The sequence below is a fragment of the Aotus nancymaae genome, unplaced genomic scaffold, assembly GCF_030222135.1.
Source record: "Aotus nancymaae isolate 86718 unplaced genomic scaffold, 86718_ANA_hifiasm-v0.15.2.pri h1tg000029l, whole genome shotgun sequence".
Lineage (NCBI taxonomy): Eukaryota > Metazoa > Chordata > Mammalia > Primates > Aotidae > Aotus > Aotus nancymaae.
Window position 1 is genome coordinate 52,181,609 of NW_026988442.1, and position 21,523 is coordinate 52,203,131.

General features: G+C 38.4%; 1 protein-coding gene across 7 annotated transcripts in view; it reads left to right on the forward strand.

Moving 5' to 3' along the window:
• Positions 1-21,523, forward strand: part of ITGB6 (integrin subunit beta 6) — a 136,961-nt gene that overhangs the window by 62,243 nt on the left and 53,195 nt on the right. For all 7 annotated transcript variants that reach the window (XM_064382687.1, XM_012454830.1, XM_064382686.1 and 4 more), the window contains 3 exons: positions 15,999-16,164; positions 17,396-17,557; positions 20,465-20,560. In XM_064382687.1, coding sequence (XP_064238757.1) covers positions 15,999-16,164; positions 17,396-17,557; positions 20,465-20,560 — 424 coding nt within the window. The remainder of the gene's footprint in view (positions 1-15,998; positions 16,165-17,395; positions 17,558-20,464; positions 20,561-21,523) is intronic.

Below are 21,523 nucleotides of genomic sequence, written 5' to 3' on the forward strand. Positions count from 1 at the left end.
AACTTTATATTAATTTTCTCTTTAGTTCTAGTGCGATTTTTATAGATTCCTTAGAATCTTCTGTGTATATGATCATGTCATCTGTGAATAACAACTTCTTTTTCTCCAATGTCTATACTTCCTCTTTATTATTTCTGACCTTACTTGGCTTGGATCTCTAGTACTCTTTTAAATAGATGTAGTAGGAGAGGACAACCTAGACATCTTCATGATCTTAGGGAGAAAGGATCAATGTTTCACCATATGTTGTTAGCTAGTGGTTTTTTATTTCCTTTCATCAGATCAAGGAAATTATCTTCTATTCCTTGCTTGGTAGGTTTTTTTTTTTTTTTAATTATAAATGGTTTTAAATTTTATTTCCCAACTTAAGGGGTTTTGCCAGAAATTTTACTCAATACCTAAGACTTGCATCCAATTGACTGGCACTTAGTTACATGACCAGTTAACTACAAAGGAAGCACATTGCTACTTGCCCCTCCAAAATCAGCATTTTGTCATGAGGGAAGACAGAAAAAGGTGGCATCTAAGATCAGTTCCTGCAACGCTGAATACATAGATCTCTATACAGAATTATAAACACCTGTACCCTCAAAAATGATGTAGAATAAAAATAAGGTATGATTATTGTTGTTAATTGCTTATTTCACTTGTAAAGGGAGATAAGCTTGGTGCTAACAACCTCTTAAATACCTTTCATAAAAGCATTGCTAATGCTTTTGATCCCTTTTATAAAATCAGAGAATATTCTACCTGAATATAATTTGTATTTAGTTCTTTGGTATACTGTGTGTCTTTCCCCTACAATAAGCTTCCATAGAGAGTTTAGTAGGGTAATTTCATCTAGAATTACAAAGTGCCACCTCTGCCCCAGGGGGTATATTTAAAATCATTCCTCATGTCACAGATCAGGAAAGAAGTAGCAACATGTACAATAATAACCATGGGAACCAATGACTGTGGAATGTTACCAGAGAAAATAACTAAAATTAACAATGTTGAATGGCTCAGCTAAACTAGCAGCCCAGCATCTTAAACTAACAATGAGACCTTATCCTTAATCAGGCTTCCAGTAAATGAAAGCAGTTTGGCTCATTTATTTAGCTCTGACTGTATCTTATTCATGCATTCATTTATTCATTCATTTGTTCAACAAAAAGTTGCTGAGTTCCAATTATGTACCAAGCAATGTGCTAGGCAGGGGGATATTTGGAAGAAAAGACCTGGTCCCAGTTCTCAAGTAGCTGAAATCCTTTGGGGAAGCAGGTACATGGTATTGCAGGGTGATTAAGCACAAGGGCTTCAGAGTGAGCCCTGGATTCGATCTTGATTCATATATTTACTCATAATGTGACCTTAGGCGAATCATTTCATCTCTCAAGTCTTCAATGTTTTCCTCTGTAAGTCTGGAATAACAATACCAATCACAGAGAGTGGTTTTAAGAATTGAATGAGTTAATGAATGAAAGCATTTGGCATTGGTACTATTAACAATAGGGTGTGATTAGGGAGAGACCAGAGCACTGCAGGGGGTGCAGAAAGTGGAGACTGAAGGAGAATCATATATTTGATCTGTTGAAAGGTTCAATATGTCCTATTTCCTGAAGATTATTATTGACAAAATTTACCATTAAGCTTGTAAATAGCAAGTTCTTTTTTTGTGGCAATATTATATGCTTTCCATTTCCATTATAGCCCTAACTCTCTCAGTTTCTCTGTCCAGATAGTATCACCTTGTACACACATACATACATATACATGTGAAGATAAAAAGTCAATCCTTTGATCAAACTATATTATAGAATAAAATGTTCTTTAGTAGGAAAACAATTAGAGGTAAAAGGAAAGAGCATAGGATTTTTCAGACCTGGGTTAAAATTATAACTTTGGATAAACAATTACTCTCTTTGAGCTCAGTCTCATTACCTATAAATGGGTATAATAATACTCACCTCCTAGGGTAACTGTGAGAACCGAATGAACTCAGAACAAAACAGACATTCAAAACAAGTGTTAACTTTTTCTTCTTCTCATTAACACTTACTAATTTATCTCTAATTATTTTAATCTAGTGGTCCTCAAACTTTTAGATCTCAGGACTCCCTTATACTCTTAAAAATTAAGATTCCCCAAGAGCTTTAGTGTAACATTTTTAAATAATTATCTATTGATTCATTTAATAATTATAATAAGAAACCCACTGCATATTATTGTAATATGTTTTTATGAAAAAATAACTATTTTCTGAAACAAAAATTAACAGGCTTTCTGCTCTAAAATGGAGTGGCACTGTTTTACATTTTTGTAAATCTCTTTAAACATCTGGTTTAATGGAAGACAACTGGAATCTCATATCTGCTTCTGCATTTAATCTTTTGCCTTTTTAAAAAATTGAATTCCATGAAGAAAGTCAAACCTCATATAAACATATAGTTGGAAAAGGGAGAAGCGTGTAACAGCTTTTTTCAATGACTGTGATCATTCTTCTTGGATATTACCTTCAAACTAGATAACAGGTGAAAGGTAGTTTCAATGAGTAACCTGAAACAATATTGATGAATGTTTCATATGGTTAACATGAAAAGCCATTGGTCTCTTTTCATTTTGGATGGCTTTTTTTAACCAATGTGTAATTTTGTAATATGATGCTTTGTGCTTTGTAAAATATTGATTCATTGAGTTAGGCAGACCTTCCAGATTTCACAATACAATATCAAAAAAATCACATTTGTTAATATCACTACCATTCTCATCAGACAAATCTTGAAGTATTGTGAAGTATTGTTAATCTCATGAGTGGCCGATACAATTTTTCCAAAATTTTAATTTTCTAGTTACCTCAAATTTTGTCATTGGCAACAAATACTAGCAATTGTTTGCCTTAAAATGACAGTCTCATTTGTTCATCTTAAGGAACTTGTCTGCTAAATAAGCAAATTAGAATAAGAGTGTGGCTGTCAATCATTCTTTCATATAAAAATGGTATTCTTATGTTTAAAAAAGGGTGGAGGCTAGTTCAGCTCAATCGCATAAGTACTTTTTCTCTGTAAACCTTGAACTTAAGTGTGCAGCCGAAACATGCTTTATGCATGATTCCCATGTCTTGAAGAAAGGCCCGTGTATTCAAAGATACAGACTTAACACAATTAACACCTTTGCTGCTTCATAAAGGAAAATCAAATGAAACTAGCATTTATTATCATGGTGAATGCATGCTAGCAAAAAAACACAAGTACTGCTAATAGTTTGGTGCCATTGCCTTAATGCTAAGGGCTGAAGCACCAGCAGTTTTACTCATCACTGCTTTCTTTCCTCCTCTTCTTGTGCTTGCTTTCTTTCTTTCTCTTTCTTTCTTTCTTCTTTCTTTCTTCTTTTTTATTATACTTTAATTTCTGGGATACATGTACAGAAAGTGCAAGTTTGTTACACAGGTATACATGTGCCATGGTGGTTTGCTGCACCCGTCAACTTGTCATCTACATTAGGTATTTCTCCTAATGCTATCCCTCCCCTAGCCTCCCACCCCTGACAGGCCCCAGTGTCTGATGTTCTCCTCCCTGTGTCTACGTGGTCTCATCGTTCAACTCCCACTTATGAATGAGAACATGCAGTGTTTGGTTTTCTGTTCCTGTGTTAGTTTGCTGAGAATGATGGTTTCCTGCTTCATCCATTTCCCTGCAAAGGACATGAACTCATCCTTTTTTTATGGCTGCATAGTATTCCACAGTGTATATGTGCCACATTCTCTTTATCCAGTCTATCATCAATGGGCATTTGGGTTGATTCCAGGTCTTTGCTATTGTAAACTGTGCTGCAGTGAACATTCGTGTGCATGTGTCCTTATAGTAGAACGATTTATAATCCTTTGGATATATACCCAGTAATGGGATTGCTGGGTCAAATGGTATTTCTGTTTATAGGTCCTTGAGGAATTGCCACACTGTCTTCCACAATAGTTGAACTGATTTACACTCCCACCAACAGTGTAAAAGAGTTTCTATTTCTCCACATCCTCTCCAGCATCTGTTGTTTCCTGACTTTAATGATCACCATTCTAACTGGCGTGAGCTGGTATCTCATTGTGGTTTTGATTTGCATTTCTCTAATGACCAGTGATGAGAGCTTTTATTCATATGTTTATTGGCTGCATAAATGTCTTCTTTTGAGAAGTGTCTGTTAATATTCTTTGCCCACTTTTTGATGAGATTGTTTGTTTTTTTTCTTGTAAATTTAAGTTTCTTGTAGATTCTGGAGATTAGCCCTTTGTCAGCTAGATAGATTGCAAAAATTTTCTCCCATTCTGTAGGTTGCCTGTTCACCCTGATGATAGTTTCTTTTGCTGTACAGAAGCTCTTTCATTTAATTAGTTCCCATTTGTTAATTTTAGCTTTTGCTGCCATTGCTTTTAGTATTTTAGTCATGGTGGCTTTGCCCGTGCCTATGTCCTGAATGGTATTGCCTAGGTTTTCTTCTAGGGTTTTTATGGTTTTAGGTCTTATGTTTAAATTTTTAATCCACCTTGAGTTAATTTTTGTATAAGGTGTAAGGAAGGGGTCCCATTTCAGTTTTCTGCATATGGCTAGCTAGTTTTCTCAATATCATTTATTAAATAGAAAATCCTTTCCCCTTTTTTTTTGGCAGGTTTGTCAAAGATCAGATAATTGTAGATGTGTGGCATTATTTCTGAGGCCTCTGTTCTGATCCATTGGTCTATATATGTTTTCGTACCAGTACCATGCTGTTTTGGATACTGTAGCCTTGTAGCATAGTTTGAAGTCAGGTAGCATGATGCCTCCAGCTTTGTTCTTTTTGCTTAGGATTGTCTTAGTTATATGTGCTCTATTTTGGTTCCATTTGAAATTTAAAGTCGTTTTTTCTAATTCTGTGAAGAAAGTCAATGGTAGCTTGATGGGGATAACATTGAATCTACAAATTACTTTGTGCAGTATGGCCATTTTCACAATATTGATTCTTCCCATCCATGAGCATGGAATGATTTTCCATTTGTTTGTGTCCTCTTTTACTTCCTTGAGCAGTGATTTGTAGTTCTCCTTGAAGACATCCTTCACATCCCTTGTAAGTTGTATTCCTAGGTATTTTATTCTCTTTGCAGCAATTGTGAATGGGAATTCATTCATGATTTGGCTCTCTGTTTGTCTATTATTGGTAGGAATGCTTGTGATTTTTGCACATTGATTTTGTATCCTGAGATTTTGCTGAAGTTTCTTATCAGCTTAAGGAGATTTGGGGCTGAGATTATGGGGTTTTCTAAAAATACAATCACGTCATCCGCAAACAGAGACAATTCGACTTCCTCTCTTCCTATTTGAATATGCTTTATTTCTTTCTCTTGCCTGATTTCCCTGGCCATAGCTTCCAATACTATGTTGAATGGGAGTGGTGAGAGAGGGCATCCTTGTCTTGTGCCAGTTTTCAAGGGGAATGCTTCCAGCTTTTGCCCATTCAGTATGATATTGGCTGTGGGTTTGTCATAAATAGCTCTTATTATTTTGAGTTATGTTCCATCAATACCCAGTTTATTGAGAATTTTTAGCATGAAGAGTTGTTGAATTTTGTTGAAGGCCTTCTCAGTATCTATTGAGATAATCATGTGGTTTTTGTCACTGGTTCTATTTATGTGATGGATTACGTTTATTGATTTGTGTATGTTGAACATCCTTGCATCCCAGGGATGAAGCTGACTTGATCGTGGTGGATAAGCTTTTTGATGTGTTGCTGGATTCCGTTTACCAGTATTTTATTGGGGATTTTCACATCAATGCTCATCAGGGATATTGGCCTGAAATTTTCTTTTTTTGTTGTGTCTCTGACAGGTTTTGGTATAAGGATGATGCTGGCCTCATAAAATGAGTTAGGGAGGAGTTCCTCTTTTTCTATTGTTTGAAATAGTTTCAGAAGGAATGGTACCAGCTCCTCTTTTTACCTCTGGTAGAATTTGGCTGTTAACCTGTCTGGTCCTGGGCTTGTTTTGGTTGCTAGGCTATTAATTACTGCCTCAATTTCAGAATTGTTATTGGTCTATTCAGGGATTCAACTTCTTCTTGATTTAGTTATGAGAGTGTGTATGTGTCCAGGAATTTATCCATTTTTTCTAGATTTTCTAGTTTATTTGTGTAGAGGTGTTTATAGTATTCTCTGATGGTAGTTTGTATTTCTGTGGGATCAGTGGTGATTCCTCTTTATCATTTTTTATTGTGTCTATTTGATTCTTCTCTCTTTTCTTCTTTATTAGTCTGGCTAGCGATCTATCTCTATTTTGTTAAGCTTTTCAAAAGACCAACTCCTGGATTCATGGATTTTTTAGAGTTTTTCGTGTCTCTATCTCCTTAATTCTGCTCTGATCTTAGTTATTTCTGTCTTCTGCTAGTTTTTTAATTTGTTTGCTCTTGTTTCTCTAGTTCTTTTAATTGTAATATTAGGGTGTTGATTTTAGATCTTTCCTGCTTTCTCCTGTGGGCATTTAGTGCTATAAATTTCCCTCTAAACATTGCTGTAGCTGTGTCCCAGAGATTCTGGTATTTGTGTCTTTGTTCTCATTGATTTCAAAAAACTTATTTCTGCCTTCATTTTGTTATTTACCCAGTAGTCATTCAGGAACAGGTTGTTCAGTTTCCATGTCGTTGTGTGGTTTTGAGTGAGTTTCTTAATCCTGAGTTCTAATCTGATTGCACTATGGTTTGAGAGACTGCCATGCTTTCCATTCTTTTGCATTTGCTGAGGAGTGTTTTACTTTCAATTATGTGGTAAGTTTTAGAATAAGTGTGATGTGGTGCTAAGAAGAATGTACATTCTGTTGATTTGGGGTGGAGAGTTCCGTAGATGTCTATTAGGTCCAATTGCTCCAGAGCTGAGTTCAAGTCCTGAATATCTTTGTTAATTTTCTGTCTCGTTGATCTAATATTGACAGTGGGGTGTTAAAGTCTACCACTATTATTGTGTGAAAGTTTAAGTCTCTTTGTAGGTCTCTAAGAGCTTGCTTCATGAATCTGGGTGCTCCTGTATTGGGTGCATATATATTTAGGATAGTTAGCTCTTCTTGTTGCATTGATCCCTTTACCATTATGTAATCCCCTTCTTTGTCTTTTTTGACCTTTGTTCATTGAAAGTCTGTTTTATCAGAGACTAGGATTGCAACCCTTGCTTTTTTTTTTTTTTTTCTTTCCTTTTGCTTGGTACATCTTTCTCCATCCTATGTGTGTCTTTGCACATGAGATGGGTCTCCTGAATACAGCACATCAATGGGTCTTCACTCTTTATCTAATTCGCTAGTCTGTGTATTTTAATTGGGGGCATTTAGCCCATTTACATTTAAGTTTAATGCTGTTATGTGTGAATTTGATCCTGTCATTATGATGCTAGCTGGTTATTTTGCCCATTAATTAATGCAGTTTCTTCATAGTGTCGATGATCTTTACAATTTGGTATGTTTTTACAGTGGCTGGTACTGGTTTTTCCTTTCCAAATTTAGTTCTGTCTACAGGCGCTCTTGTAAGGCAGGCCTGGTGGTGACAAAATCTCTCAGCAGTTTCTTGTCTGTAAAGGATTTTATTTCTCCTTCCTTTATGAAGCTCAGTTTGGCTGGATATGAAATTCTGGCTTGAAAATTTTTTTCTTTAAGAATGTTGAATATTGGCCCCCACTCTATTCTGGCTTATAGGTTTTTGCAGAGAGATCTGCTGTGAGTCTGATGCACTTCCCTTTGTGGGTAACCCAATTTTTCTCTCTGGCTACCCTTAACATTTTTTCCTTCATTTCAACCTTGGTGAATCTGACAATTATGTGTCTTGGGGTTGCTCTTCTCGAGGAGTATCTTTGTGGTGTTGTCTGTATTTCCTGAATTTGAATGTTGGCCTGTCTTGCTAGGTTGGGGAAGTTCTCTTGGATAATATCCTGAAGAATGTTTTCCAACTTGGTTCCATTCTCCCAGTCATGTTCAGGTACAACAATCAAACATAAATTTGGTCGTTTTACATAGTTCCATATTTCTTGGAGGCTTTGTTCTTTCCTTTTCACTCCTTTTTTTCTAATCTTGTCTTCATACTTCATTTCATTATGTTGCTCTTTGATCTCTGATATCCTTTCTTCTGCTTGATTGATTCAGCTATTGATACTTGTGTATGATTCATGAAGTTCTCGTGCTGTGTTTTCAGCTCCATCAGGGCATTTATATTCTTCTCTAAACTGGTTATTCAGGTTCTTAGCTTCCTTGCATTAGGTTAGAACATGCTCCTTTAGCTTGGAGGAGTTTGTTATTACCCACCTTCTGAAGCCTACTTCTGTCAATTCCCCAAACTCATTCTCCATCCAGTTTTGTTCCCTTGCTGGAGAGGTGTTATGATCCTTTGGAGGAGAAGAAGCATTCAATTTTTGGAATTTTCAGCCTTTCTGCACTGTTTTTTCTTCATCTTCATGGATTTATCTATCTTTGGTCTTTGATGTTGGTGATCATTGGATGGGGTTTGTTGATGTTGATGCTATTCCTTTCTGTTTGTTAGTTTTCCTTCTAATGGTCAGGCTTCTCTGCTGCAGGTCTGCCGAAGTTTGCTGGAGGTCCACTTCAAACCCTATTTGCCTGGGTATCATGAGTGGAGGCTGCAGAACAGCAAAGATTGCTGCCTGTTCCTTTCTCTGGAAGCTTTGTCCCAGAAGGGCACCTGCCAGATGGCAGCTGTAGCTCTCCTGTATGAGGTGTCTGTTGACCTCTGCTGGGCAGTGTCTCCCAGTCAGGAGGCACGGAGGTCAGGGACCCACTTGAGGAGGCAGTCTGTCCCTTAGCAGAGCTTTAGTGCTGTGCTGGGAGATCCATTGCTCTCTTCAGTGCCAGCAGGCTGGAATGTTTAAGTCTGCTGAAGCTACACCCACAGCTGCCCTTCCCTGAGGTGCTCTGTCCCAGGGAGATGGGAGTTTTATCTATAAGACCCTGACTGGGGCTACTGCCTTTCTTTCAGAGATGCCTTGCCCAGAGAGAAGAAATCTAGAGAGGCAGTCTGACTGCAGAGGCTTTGCTGAGCTGTCGTGGGCTCTACCAGTTCTAACTGCCCAGTGGCTTTGTTTATACTCCGAGGGGAAAACCGCCTACTCAAGCTTTAGTAATGGGGGATGCCACTCCCCCACCACTCAAGCATCCCAGGTCAACTTCAGACTGCTGTGTGGGAAGCAAGAATTTCAAGCCAGTGGATCTTAGCCTGGTGAGCTCCAAGGGGATGGGATCCATTGAGCTAGACCACATGGCTCCCTGGCTTCAGCCCCTTTCCAGGGAAGTGAAGGGTTCTGTCTCACTGGTGTTCCAGGCACCACTGGGGCATGAAAAAAAAAAAGCTAGCTCGGTGTCTGCCCAAAGGCCACCTCGTTTTGTACTTGAAATCCAGGGCCCTGGTGATGTAGGCACCCGAGGGAATCTCCTGGTCTGCAGGTTGGGAAAACATAGTATCTGGGCTGGAATGCACCATTCCTCATGGCACAGTCCCTCATAGCTTCCCTTGGCTAGGGGAGGGAGTTCCCTGACCGCTTGCACTTTCCAGGTGAGGCAACACCCCACCCTGCTTCAGTTCCTCTCTGTGGGCTGCACCCACTGTCTAACCAGTCACAGTGAGATGCGCCGGATACTTCAGTTGGAAATGCAGAAATCATCCGCCTTCTGTGTTGATCTCACTGTGAGCTGCAGACCAGAGCTGTTCCTTTTTGGCCATCTTGCCAGCCTCCTCCCTACTGCTTTGATATCATCAGTGCAAATGTCAACACAGTGAAGAAGGCAGATGATACCTCTGAATTACTGTGAAAATAGTTTAACACGAAGGCCCTCCTGGAAAGTCTCAGGGACCCTCACGGGTCTGTGCACCATACTTTAAAAACCACACCAAACCCCTGTGACATGCAATTTAGCTATACAACAAACCTGCACAGGTACCTCTAAACTTAAAATTAAAAGTTAAATAAAAATAAAAATAAAAACCACCCTTTTGCCAGGTGCAGTGGCACATGCCTGTGGTCCCAGAGCCAGAGGATTGCTTAAGACCTGGCATTTGAGTCCAGCCTGGACAACATAGAGAGTCCAAGGCTCTATAAAAAGAAAGAAAAACCACCTCTTTAATCTCATCTCTAATGCTTTTTGGAGTAGCTTTTTAATTTTCATTAGATGGAGAGTCACTAAAAATTTATTTCACCCTGTTGAGAATGCTGAAGTAATTTACATTTTTGAAAATAGTTTCCTTTGCTGTTGTCTAAGATAGAGCAACAATAAATGTTTTCTTTATTTTCATATGTATAAACGAGTAAAATGTACATTTAAAAGTATTTAATTGCACAAAAGTTAAAGTTTCTTCCTCTATTAAACATTTTGAAAGATTTTTTTAAATTTTCATTTATTTATTTTTTGAGACAGAGTTTCACTCTTGTTGCCCAGGCTGGAGTGCAGTGGCATGATCTTGGCTCACTGCAACCTCTGCCTCCCAAGTTCAAGCAATTCTCCTGCCTCAGCCTCCCAAATAGCTGGGATTATAGGCTTGCGCTACCATGCTGGCTAATTTTTTTTTGTATTTTTAGTAGAGACAAGGTTTTACCATGTTGGTCAGGCTGATCTCAAACTCCTGACCTCAAGTGATCCACCTGCCTTGGCCTCCCAAAGTGCTGGGATTACAGGCATGAGCCACTATGCCCGGCTGAAGGATTTTTTTTAAAACGTTATTTCATGCATACTGTGGTGTTTTTGTTTTGTTTTATTTTGAATTTATACCAATAGCGAGTTTATTGTAGTTTTGCAAAAGAGGAAGCTGAAGCATGAAATGCTGGAATGGGCCAGTCTCAGTGGCTCATGCCTGTAATCCCAGCACTTGGCAAGCAGAGATGGGCAGATCACCTGAGGTCAAGAGTTTGAGATCAGCCTGGCCAACACAGTGTAACCCTATCTCTACTAAAAATACAGAAAAAAATAAGCCAGATGTGGTGGCACATGCCTGTTATCCCAGATACTTGGGAGGCTGTGGCAGGAGAATAGCTTGAACCCAAGAGACAGACGTTGCAGTGAGCCAAGATCACACCACCACACTCCAGCCTAGGCAACAGAATGAGACTCCATCTCAAAGAAAAAAAATTCCGAAATGCTAGAATGAATTTCCTCTACGTTCATACACACAAACATGTGATCATATTGTATATAGTTTCTTATTGCAAAGGTAATAAGCCCATGTGAAAATAGAGACGAAAGTAGGAAATGGAAATAATTTCTAACTTCACTCAGGAAAAGATGACATTAATGCTTTGGTATATGTCATTATATTCTCATTCTGTAAATATTTATTTAAAATTTTAAAAATTTGAAGTAATACTTCTGTATATTGTTTCATAACTATTTTGCATTTTAAATGCAAATTCTCTTGTTATCTAGGGATTCAAAATCAAGTAATTTGGTGAGAGGTGCTTACTTCTTTTGATTGCTAGGCTAAGAAAGTAACAACAAAATATGAGTCTTTATTGGAAAATGAACTCTCACTTGTAGTCCTAGCACTTTGGGAGGCCGAGGTGGGCAGACTGCTTGAGCTCAGGAGTTTGTGACCAGCTTGGGCAACATAGTGAAACCCTGTCTCTACAAAAAATAAAAAAAAGTAGCTGGTGTGGTGGTGCACACCTGTAGTCCCAGCTACTCTGGAGGCTGAGGTGAGAGAATTGATTGAGCTTGGGAGGCGGGGGTTTCGGTGAGCAGAGATTGTGTCACCACAACTGCATTCCAGCCTGGGCAACAGAGGGAGACCCTGTCTCCAGAAAAAAAAAGAGAGAGAGACAGAGAAAAGAAAATGAACTCTGATCAAAACAGGGACAGTCTCCACTCAAAATTCCCTGGCATGGTCCATCTCTGACATTTTTCTGTGCTTTAGCTCTCCCATCACTTGAATTTCTTTAGTGAATTAAATTAAAATTTCATTCCACTTTCCAAAGGCATAGGTTCTAGTAAAATCTACATAGCAGATAATTCTAACCAACAGAGACATGAATCTCTCACAAAAAGATAGGACTGCTACTTCAGTGCATCCGGGAGATGCTCAAATGTCATTTCAGATATTTGTGTAAACCAACAGCCCCAAATAAGATATTAAACAATTTCCAAGATACTTAGGTTCCAGGGACAATGGTGTACCTAACATGATTACATACTTTTTGTCTCACATAATCGTCATGGCAACTTTGTGAAATAGGTATTATGCTCATTCCCATTTTATGGAGAAGGACACTGAGGCCAGTGGTATTGAGCAACTTGCCAAAAGATAGATAACTGGCCGGGTGCAGGGGCGCATGCTTGTACTCGCAGCACTTTGGGAGGCCAAGATGGGTGCCTCACTTGAGGTCAGGAGTTCGGGACCAGTCTGGCCAACATGGTAAAACCCCATCTCTACTAAAAATACAAACTTTGCTGGGCTGGGTGACATGTACCCATAATCCCAGCTACTCGGGAGGCTGAGCAGGAGAATTGCTTGAACCTGGAGGCAGAGGTTGCATTGAGCTGAGATCATGCCACTGCACTCCAGCCTGGGCAACAGAGTGAGGCTCCAACTCAAAAAAAAAAAAGAAAAAAAGATAACTCTTCACTCTTTTTATTCTAAATCCAATGTGTTTTCTACCACCCACAGCTACTTCAATCACTATAAGGGCAATTAAGGCAAATGCTACATTATTGTCATTTAACAAGTTAAATATTTTGAAAAAATCAGGCTCCTTCCTTATATCACACTTTAAAATGCATTTTATGTTTGAAGGTGGGAAAAAATTTGACTGCATTGAAGGTTTTTAGATATATATCCAAAAACATCATGAATGAAATTAAAAGACAAACTACAAAGAAAAAATTAATATTTTTAAGATGATTCTTTAAATTAGGATAAGAAATTTAGCAAAGGATATCAGCTGGCAATTAACAAAAGAAATACAAGATGTCAATAAATAGAAACAAGCACTCAGTCTTAATAATAATAAAATGAAAATTAAAACTTACAGATGTCATTTTTTGCTAATCAACTAGTACAGTTTTTTTTTTTAATGATGTAATGCCATATACTAATACCAGAGATGGCAATGGACACAAACTTTTTGGAAGAGTTTGCTAAATTGGGTCAAAAGATAACCCAGTGATTCCCTATCAAAAAATTTATTTTAAGCAAGGATATGGAATAGTTTGTAAAGATGTATGTAGAAGGATCATTACATTATTTAATTCCAAAAAAATTTCAAAATAAGTGCTCAGCAATAGAAAGATGATCAGATAAACTATGATTCATCTCACAACAATTACAATGTATGTCTTTGATTCTTTCCTTTACACTTTCATATAAAATCCCAATTTTCTTCAATGAACCTGCCTTATTATTTTAAACAGGAAAAAACATTATTCTAGGGATATCATTAGCCAAATCCATTATCTGTACTTAGGTCTGTTCTAGACTGTGTGAAGTGATTTATGTAAGAAATGACACTGACGTCTATTATGCATTTACTCTGAAAAGCTCATCATGCTGTATGCTTTGCATATTTTATCTCATTCAAGCCTCACGGCAACCCTGCTAGGTAAATACAGTCTGTGGTCAGCATTTTAGAGTTTCATTGAAACCTAATTCACAGTATTAAAAATAAGAGAATGTGATAGCCTTATTTACTTAAACATAATAATTAAAGTTAAACATAATTAGGAAGGGAAATATAAAAATTACCCAGAAGCAACAGACTGGCCCTGGACCCAATAGACTAGGTGACACAGCTGAAAGGACAGAAAGCCTAGTGGGCTAGGGCAGGACAGAGACGGGGGTGTCACAGAGGCCAGTGTGGGCCACATCCATCCAAGAGCCTCAACCAACACACTTTCAGAGCTTCCAGTCCCTTTGACTGTGAGATCTTTTCAAATTTGTGTTAGCTGAGGAAGTGGACCATAGATGGGGGAGGGGCCAGATGTGACCAAGAACATCCGTTCTGGGGTGATCGTCTTGGGACATCTTGTGCTGTGCCATTCAGTGCTGGGGTCCCCCAGCTCCCCTTGTTCTGAAGCCTGGGGACACATCCAAACCTCACCTGCTTTCAGGAAAGTTTACTGATTAGAAGAAAATGATGGTACTCACAGGTACCAGCATTCCAGCCCCGGTGAGAGCATCCTTACTCAGTATAAAAGAATATATGGTCATTCTGATCTATCTGTACACATGGTCAATCCTCATTATTCATGGTAGTCATGTTCCTTAAACTTGCCCCAAGCACTGAATTATCAAATATTGAATCATTGCTCCTAAGGGAAATACAGGGTTAGGTTCCTACAAGCTTCTGGCTATCACATTTTCATCAACAAATCACTGCACAACCTTATTTTATGTGTGCTTCTGTTTAAAGACACCACATGTAGTAGATATCATCAAATTGTAAACATTGAACTCCAGACAAAGGCACTATAACTCTTTCCTGAGTGAAGCTTGTCTCACACAACTTATTTTCTCCATGAGACACATCACAGACTTCTTGCACTTAGGAACAATAAACAGCATTTCAGCATTATGATTGGGGGCTATTTTAAACAGAGAAACCATCCATAAAAAGCACAAAAATGAAAGAAAGGTGGCACTAAGTAAACTGTGAAAAAGGCACTTGCTTAGAGTTGGAGGCCTGAAATAAGAGGGCAGAGCATCACCTTGTTTGATTCCAGTTGAGAATGTGCACAATAGGGAAATACTCTGTTTTGGGGTGTTTTGTTTTGTTTTGCCTGTCTACATATGACCACGAATAACTCAGAAAACACTGCAAGTATTAATTAGGTAGTTACAAATAAATTTCAGCAAGTAGGTGAATTCACATTTGTAGAATCTGTGAATAAAGAAGATCAACTGTATATCTCAGGCAGAAGAACGTTAATGACTGAATCCTCACACTGAAAAATGCACCTTCTCATGCTGACAAGGTAGGCTACTGGACCTGCAGAGCCAAGGCCCAGGTTCCACATGTGCCAGTATTAAGAATCAACCAGCTCATCCCCAGGCAGTACATCACTCCCTTACTGGGGGCTATGCCTTTTTGTGTCTTTGCACTTCTACACCAATGATTCTTAAACTTTAGAATGCATCCCAGAAGGCTTGGTACAACACAGATCACTGAGCCCACCCCCAGCATTGCTAATTCAGCAGGTCTTGGGTAGTGGTTCAGATTTTGCATTTCTAACAATGTGCCAGGTGATGCTCATGATGCTTGCCCAGGGACCTCAGTAGGAAAACCTCTCCTATATACAATTATCCTCATTTTAAAATCCAAAGGTCAGAAGTGTTGAGTAACTTGCCCAAAGTTTCATGCACAGCTGGAAACTTGCTTTCAAAATAAGACATGGCTGAATTAATGATCAGCCCTTTGTGTTTTACTGTAATATCTTTGGTGCAGCTTTCATCCTAACATGACATTTTAAGTAGTGGTTTTATTTCTGGGCTGGCCTATTCAATCAAGTAGGGTTGGACTCTCAAACCAAGAATGCTGCTGCAATTGTTGGGCCCTTGGCAGGCAGGTCTGAGTACAGGAGGAAGAAGAAAATGTCCTCTCTTGGCTTGCTATAGGATGATTCATATTTGAAGACAGGCTAAGATATCAGAATACAAAAGAATTGTCATTGTGCAAACTTAGTGGTGAATTTTGGTTGGGAGCCCATAGAAGGTAGTGATTACACACACACACACACACACACACACACACACACACAGAGTAGTCTGATCACCTGATTATCCGTTTTCTGAGTTTGAGCCAGTGTAAGACACACAATAAGTTCTAAATAAGTGTTAGCTAACATGGTCAACACAGAAGGGGTGGGAGGTGATGTCAACAACCTTAACAGTGAGATTCACAGCTGACTTACAGAGTCAGATCCTTTAGAAAAACTAATCTTCATTTAAGGGAATGTTGCTAAGCTGTCAGATCCATTAATTGTGTGTGACGTCATATCTCATCAATAATATTTTCACATCTTACTTTTGCAGTAGTATTCCATACTTCTGTTTACCTACATTTGGATTCAAGCACATTTTGCCATTGACAAATGATGCTGAAAGATTCAATGAAATTGTGAAGAATCAGAAAATTTCTGCTAATATCGACACACCCGAAGGTGGATTTGATGCAATTATGCAAGCTGCTGTGTGTAAGGTATGCTGAAGGGAGTGCTGTTTCACTCTGCAAACATAAAGTTAATCTCTTATTAACAATTCTACTTCAAAAGGATTAGCTAATTTCCTTTCCTTTAATCTCTAAATGTTTATATTTTATATTTTTCTTAAAATGCACATTTTTTGCCAAATATTTAATTAAATTATGTTGAAATGGGGACTGTTCTTTGTATCTAATATTTCAATAATCTAAGAAAATTGTTGTGTTGGGAAAATTTAGTTGAAACAGCCATGTATGATTAATTTTCAGAGATCAAGATCAGATTCGTTTTTGGATTAATCATGATGAAAAAAATCAAGGGTAGAACATTTATTTAAAAAACTTAACATGCTCTGAATCAGTATATATCCATATATATGACTACATAGCTATTGTTTTGAACCAACAAAATAAGCTTCGGAAGTTTGCTGTCTCTACAACATCACAGGAACACTGCTCCTCCTTGACTATCTGACAAGTATCCACAAGAATGATTCCCTTGTCTTTAGGCAACAGTCCTTCGTGGAAAATATCAGGAAATAAACAGAATTGAATCCCCTAGAAGGTGGGAGGGCCAAGGAATTAGAGGAGGAAGGAAAGGGATAAGGTGGGATGGAACAGCCAGGATGCGTTTTTTCCCAATTAGTTCCTGGACTAATATTAATTAAAGGGGAGGGCTTTGCTAAACACCAGCAACAGACAATTATAATTAGCAGGACCTTGGGGCCATACTTTCATAAGCAATTCTTATCCTCGTATTAGGTTTATTATTTTTGGGTGATATCATTGGAAAGAGAAATATGTGCCTAAATGTTGAGTGACATTTTAATGAAACAGGCTTACTTTGAGCCCCTTTAATATTGCATTTTGATGAGTTTTGCTTCAATTTGGATTTGGGATCATCTATGGCCTCCTCTGCTCAATTTTTTGGGTGAATTGAAAGCTGGATAGTAAAAATAATTGACGTAAAAGTCAAGATCAACTGAATACTGACTGTAGTGGAGCTACTTTTCTGAAGCGTAAGTCATACAAAAATGTTATCCAGGAAAAAGCAAATGTCACAGAATTTCATGTATTTAATACATTAATATTATGGATTCACAATAGATAAAAAAGCTAAAACAGACTAGCAATTTTTTTTATAATCTAAATGTGTCCAAGCATAATTGATCCACACTCAATAAATGCCTGCCTCCCTCCAATAACCACAAATGTTTCTTCCCCACTGTAGGAAAAAATTGGCTGGCGGAATGACTCCCTCCACCTCCTGGTCTTTGTGAGTGATGCTGATTCTCATTTTGGAATGGACAGCAAACTGGCAGGCATCGTCATTCCTAATGATGGGCTCTGTCACTTGGACAGCAAGAATGAATACTCCATGTCAACTCTCTTGGTGTGTAACCTGCACTCTGTACTGTTTTCAGGGCTATAAGCAGGAGAATGAAGCAACCACTGGTGTAATACACATGAAATAACTCAGGCTTGGTGAAAGCAGTGCACATTTTCTAATTTGAGATTAACAAGCTGCCCCAGCTCAATTCACACCATCATTAGAGTCTCCCACAGGATCATAGGTGGGTGGTAGGCCATGAAGCAAGATGGATCTGCTATGAATCGCATGATCCCAGAACCTCCCTAACTTCTCAAAACACCTGGTGCTGGTGAAGCAATACAGGCAGCTCATTCTGTTCTCAGCCACAGCTTCAGAAAAGAGGGACCCAGACCAAAACAGTAACAACATAGGATTTGCTGTGAATGACGGTCCTGAATCATGCATGCTTTCATGTTCCATGGGTAACCACTAGTCAGGTATGGCTTGGTTGGTGCTTATTAACTTTTGGCTTATTTTTTGTCATTTATAAAATGCTAGTGATGTTCAAAGAAAACAGTTGACTTTTGTAAAACCAGGTCAAAATTTCAGGGCTCTTTGGACATACATGATCTCCTCAATAGACCTCTATGTATCCAACTGCTTTTCCTGAACAGACCATGAGGCTGCCATGCTTGTGCACATGTTATTCCCTCTGCCTGGAATATCCTTCCCTCCTAGGCTGCTGAGAAACTCTTCCTTATCCTTGAAACACCAGCTCAGTCATTACTGCCCCCAGAGAACCTTCCTTGACCTCTGCTAGGCTCTGAAGCAATCGTCTTTCCCTCTAGTGACATACACAGATGAATTCTTATGAATCTCAGTATAGAAATATGTTTTCTTATATCTGTCTGTCTTTCTTGCATGATCCTCAGGACCAGGCCTGGGTTGTTATCTCTGTTTCCTGATAGCACAGTGCCTAGAACACAGTGGGTGCCAACTAATGTATGAAATAGATTTGACTTCTGAAGAAGCAATCTTAGATTGTCATATTGTCCCCATTTAACACTTGGGGAAATATGGTACAGAGAATTTAAGTGACTTCTTAGAACAATGCTGTAGAGGTATAGGTGGGGGAGAAAGAGAGAGGCAGGGGAGACAGGAACCTAGAATTCTAATGTCAATTGGGAAAACTATTCTCTAAAAACTCTTAATGGTTCATTACTCACTACTATTCCTTGACCTAAATTTCTGCATTTCAACATGAATGTTTTCCCCTAACCTTTGATTGGTAGTAGTCCCCAAATGTGTATGTTCTTTACTCACATACTCGGCCTTTTCATATTACAGTACCAGTGAGGATAGCCACATGTTGTCTTTTAGTCGGTGAGGGGCAAGAAACTGGGAAATTGATCCCCTTTCCATTACCCTTTCCTTGTAACTTTTCAAAAGCTCCACAAAAAGCTCCATTTTGAATGAGGGAAGATCATAGAAGCTAACACTACCTATTGCCTAATACGACCTTCTCATCTAATAAATGTTCAAATCCTTCTTTCTGAATAAGTTGCTACAAATGCACAGAAGGCAGAGACCATATCTGTGCCTACCTGCAACATAGCCCCCCAGGTCCTCTGAGCACTTCTGTGTACTCAAAACTGAAGCCAGATTCCTCAGGCCAAAAAATAATACAAGGTGGTTCCTGGCCTTGAACTTACAATGTGGTTGTGGGAATTAAACCAACAGATCTGATTCAAATAGAAAACCAGCTTCGCTCACCTACAAAGGGTGATGTGGTGTGATCTGGCTACACACGCACAGCAGCTGAAGGGTGTGGGAACATGCGGAGATAAAAAGGGACTGGCACTGGAGGGATTTAGGCTTCAGGGTAACGGATGTTTGGACAGTTGAAAAGCAGAGGAAATGGATACTATTTGGTATCTCTGTTAATAAAAATTCAAATGTGGTGGAAGGTACATATGACATACCATTTGCAGTTGGGTAATTTATTGGAGTATTTTAGGCAAAACTACACTTTTCTCTCAACTTGAACCTTGTACATAAAGAAGACTTTAGATGAAAATACTCCAGTAGCACTGAGAATATATGAATATTCCATCTGAGTGTACAGGAGGGCTTATTTATCAGTGTTCCCCCATTTGGCTGACCTCTGTCATAATTAACATATTCTTACTTTGTGAATTAAGTGAGATACTAGCCTAGTACCTCACTTGAGTTTCCTCTTTGTACATTACTCACATTTCGATTCACATAATGGGCAAATGCACATCATGTTTTCTAAAACTGAAAAGTAAAATTCATATTCAAATTTAAAAGTTAAGCTTCTTTTGTTTTTTAGAAAGTACTCATATCACTTGGGAATGAATATGCCAATGGAACAGAAGTACAATGTAGTTTTCAATTGTCCTGTAAAAATACTGCAGGATTTCATACAACCAACTTGTGATATTAAAAAGGCAGTAAAACTAAACCCAAGGGTTAGTACAGGAATTGTCATAGTATGTCATACCTCAGCAGCCCTCATTCCACTTCATCCAATTCCAATAAGAGTTTCAGAGCTACAAGAGTCACCTCAGTCACCTATATCACAGTCCAACAGCCCCTCCCTCAATGGTAACATTCCTAGCCTGCTGGTAAGTGTCACTTAGAAGGAGAAGAAATGTTTCTCTACCCTTGAAAATATGACACACTATTAGTCTTTAAATAAATTTCAAATGGTCTTAGAAGTGGCAAAGCGTGATACACCACATCAACAGGAACTGACTCTTAGGAATTTATTGGATTATAAAACTTAGAAAAGGATTATTAAACCAAGTGAATAATGCTAATTGTGTATTTGTTTACTTAGATTGATAGAACTATAATGCCTGTGAGCATTAAAATGCCAAACTCAGAAAGATATCCTTGAAATAAATATTCCTTTCTTTACATTATTTTATTGAGATGACACAAAATTATATATGTTAATTTTAGGAATATCCAACAATTGGACAACTCATTGATAAACTGGTACAAAACAACGTGTTACTGATCTTCGCTGTAACCCAAGAACAAGTTCATTTATACGAGGTAAGCAAAAATAACTTGGGAAATTCCTTCAAAGAGATTATGTGACATGAAACTTTAACATTAACTCTGTGAGTTTAACACATGGGAGGCCATTAGATAATCATTAACACACACCAACTGTACTGGGCGCTTGGCTAAGCAGACTCATTTACTGTTTTCAATTTAAATTGTGAAAACTGAACACTGAGGTTCAGTAGGGCATGGGGAGCAGATAAGGTGGGATGAGAAAGACCGAGTTAAGGAAATGAAACAAATATGCTGGAGGAGAGTGCCAATAAATATAGGACCACTACCTGTAAGAAAATGTATTCTCTCTCCCCTTGAATTAGTTCATCTGATGAAGGAGTTAACAGAGAACAGAGAAAATCTTAAGAGTAGGAGGAGAATTGACTTCACCTTCTTTGGCATTTGCAAATTAGACACACAGAAAAGACACACACAGCGACACAAGCAATTGAGAAGTGGAAAGTTAAAGAAAAAAAAAACTTGTTATATGGGGCCAAAAGATAATTCATCCTTAAACCAGCTGGATTTGCAGCGCAAGTGTTTGAATGGAAGCACCAGCTGCAAAAAGGGAACGGTTTCATTACATGAAGTGCTGTCCCTAAACCACCGTGCAAACTGCAAAAAATACAATACATGCACATGCAAAAGATTTCTGTGTTTTTTTCCCAGCCTAAGAAAAATAATATGTCAAAATACCCTGAATTGATTTACTCCTAATCTGCAGTTTTACAGAGAAATAAGGAGTCTTTAGCAGGGGCCCTAAAAAAAAAATGCAGAGAAATTAAATAGTCTGTGCCTTCTGTGCAGAAGCATCAAATGCTCCTCAATTCAGGGTTTGATCTCTCATTCCTTTTGAAAGAACCTCTTAACTTGCTTGGTGACTTCACAGGGCTCCTGAAACTCTGAGATTATGTCACAGAAGGCTTTGATTAAATGCCACTCACTACCAAGGACGGT